We start from the raw sequence: 2,173 nt of genomic DNA on the forward strand, positions 1-2,173 counted from the left end.
CACCTCTTACCCATAAATCTACAGATTCACTTTTTAGTGTAAAAAGGTGAATCTCTAGATTTCATGAATCTATAGATTTTTACAACCAAACAGATATAATTCTCAGATTCATGTAACCAAACAAGCCTTTATGATTTTTGTGAATACACAAATATTGTTTTTATAATAGAGATGAAATCTCAGGATTTCACCTTATACACATAAATCTACTTAATGATTTTTGTGAATGCGCAAATATTGTTTTTATAATAGAGATAAAATCTCTGGATTACCTTATACACATAAATCTACTTATTTACGTTTTTAGTATAAAAAGATGAATCCCTAGATTTCATAAATCTAGAGATATTTACAACAAAACGGGTATAAATCTCACATTCATGAATCAAAAAATTTGAAATCTCTTGATTCATGTAACCAAAGAGACCCTAAGCAATTACTCCTTTAATACCAGGAACACGATAAAACCCTAGGGCTTTATCTGCCTATTAAATATAAATATAAACGTTTTGTTTTTGTTATTGGTTTTGTTTTCGGTTTGCCTGCTTTGGAGATGGAGATGATTCGAACTAGAACGACAGAGGAGGAGGAAACGAAGATATGTAAGATATACGCTGATCTCCATGACGACATCTTGGCTCAGATTCTCCAGAGAGTAGATGCTGATACCCTGTACAGTTTAAGGGTGGTAAGTAAGCAATGGCTTAATATGATTTTGGATCCTTGTTTTGCTATTTCTAATCTTTCTTATTCAGGACCGCCTGGTTGCCTTCTTCAATGCCCTCTATTTGGTTCTTATAAATTGGGTTTTCTAGATTTGAGAGGAGGAGAGGTTGTGCTTCGAGACTTAAAAATAGATTTTCCGGAACCAATAATTGCTTCCTGCAATGGTGTTGTGTTGTTTGGAAATTATCCAAAACCCGGAGATTATTCTATAGGAAACATTTGGAGTAGAAGAGGAAAGATATTGCCTCTCCAGCATTCCAATAACTCATCATGGCAAAAGGTTCTTGGGTTCACTTATCTCGAAGAAACACAGGAGTACAAGATCGTGTTCCTCATACGCAAGATTTGTGAGACTCGGGGTTTTCCGATTTTCTGTGTCATGATATTTATACTTGGGTCTAATACATGGACAGAAGTCAAGGACCCTGAACAACCTATACCTGAGTACGAGTTCGGGGGGGCTGGGTTAATAGCTGAGTTCCCAGCTGTATTCGCTGAGTTAGCTGGGTTTGCTGGGTTCACTGGGTCTTGCTGCGGTTGGGAAATCTATGCCATGGTTGTTGATGACAACAGTGGTATAAAATCTTATCCAGCGCCACCCGTATGTGTTAACAATTTCCTGCATTCCCTAATTGATGGAGAAAACGGTCAAGTTTTCATTACCATAGACACTAACCAGGGAACTTTTCAGAAGAGTAAAATACCCCTTGAATACGATCAAGGTGTGCTTGTGAATTTAGGAGGGGTTCTAGCTCTTCATTCCGAACAGTCCAACAGGAGAATTAAAATATGGATTTTGAAGGACTTTTACGAACAAGAGTGGACTGTGCTACATTGTTTCCAAGTTGAAGTTATAGCTGGAACTGGTTTTGGTTTAGGAGATCTCCTAATTGGTAATCTCGGTAATGGAAAAGTATTATTGTATTCAAACATCACTAGGGCTTGTTGCTATGCATTGGATCCCCTGTCGGGTAAGGTGATGAAGACTTTTCCTCTTTACTTGCGTCATCGACATTTTTGTGTGCAGCATGTAAACAGCCTCGTTTCAAGCAAATCATTGTTATAATCCAAAAAAAAATCATTGAGAAAGCTCAATTCTCTTTTCTCTCTTCTTAAGTAGCAGCATCATGTTCTCTTCTCTGCTAAGGATCTTGGAGAGGCCATTTTTTATTTGTAATTTCCTTGTTCATGTCAAATCTGAATGTCTAGATTTTAGACCTGTTTGTTTGAGTAATGAAAAAGTAATAGTTGATTCTCTATTCCTACATTCTTTTTCCTTTTTTTTTTTTCCTTCCCCAGAGTGGAAAGTAATCTTGAATGGCTCTGTTTAATGTAATTTCCTTGGATCTTTTGCTATTAAAGCTCAAATCCGACGAGCCATTGAAGCTGAAGGGATTCCTTATCCTTATATTGCTTCCAACTGCTTCTTTGGAATGGAGTTTGGAGC

General features: G+C 37.0%; 1 protein-coding gene across 1 annotated transcript; it reads left to right on the forward strand.

Annotated features, from left to right (window-relative positions):
* Positions 1–553: 553 nt before the first annotated feature.
* LOC149021432 (putative F-box protein At4g21240) lies at positions 554–1,792 on the forward strand. Its single transcript, XM_089147452.1, has one exon. The coding sequence runs from the start codon at positions 554–556 to the stop codon at positions 1,790–1,792; it is 1,239 nt and encodes a 412-aa protein (XP_089003578.1).
* The last annotated feature ends 381 nt before the right edge of the window (positions 1,793–2,173 follow it).

This window comes from Hakea prostrata, chromosome 3 (genome assembly GCF_041222555.1).
Source record: "Hakea prostrata isolate BN-2017 chromosome 3, UWA_Hpros_2, whole genome shotgun sequence".
In the NCBI taxonomy this organism is placed as follows: Eukaryota; Viridiplantae; Streptophyta; class Magnoliopsida; order Proteales; family Proteaceae; genus Hakea; species Hakea prostrata.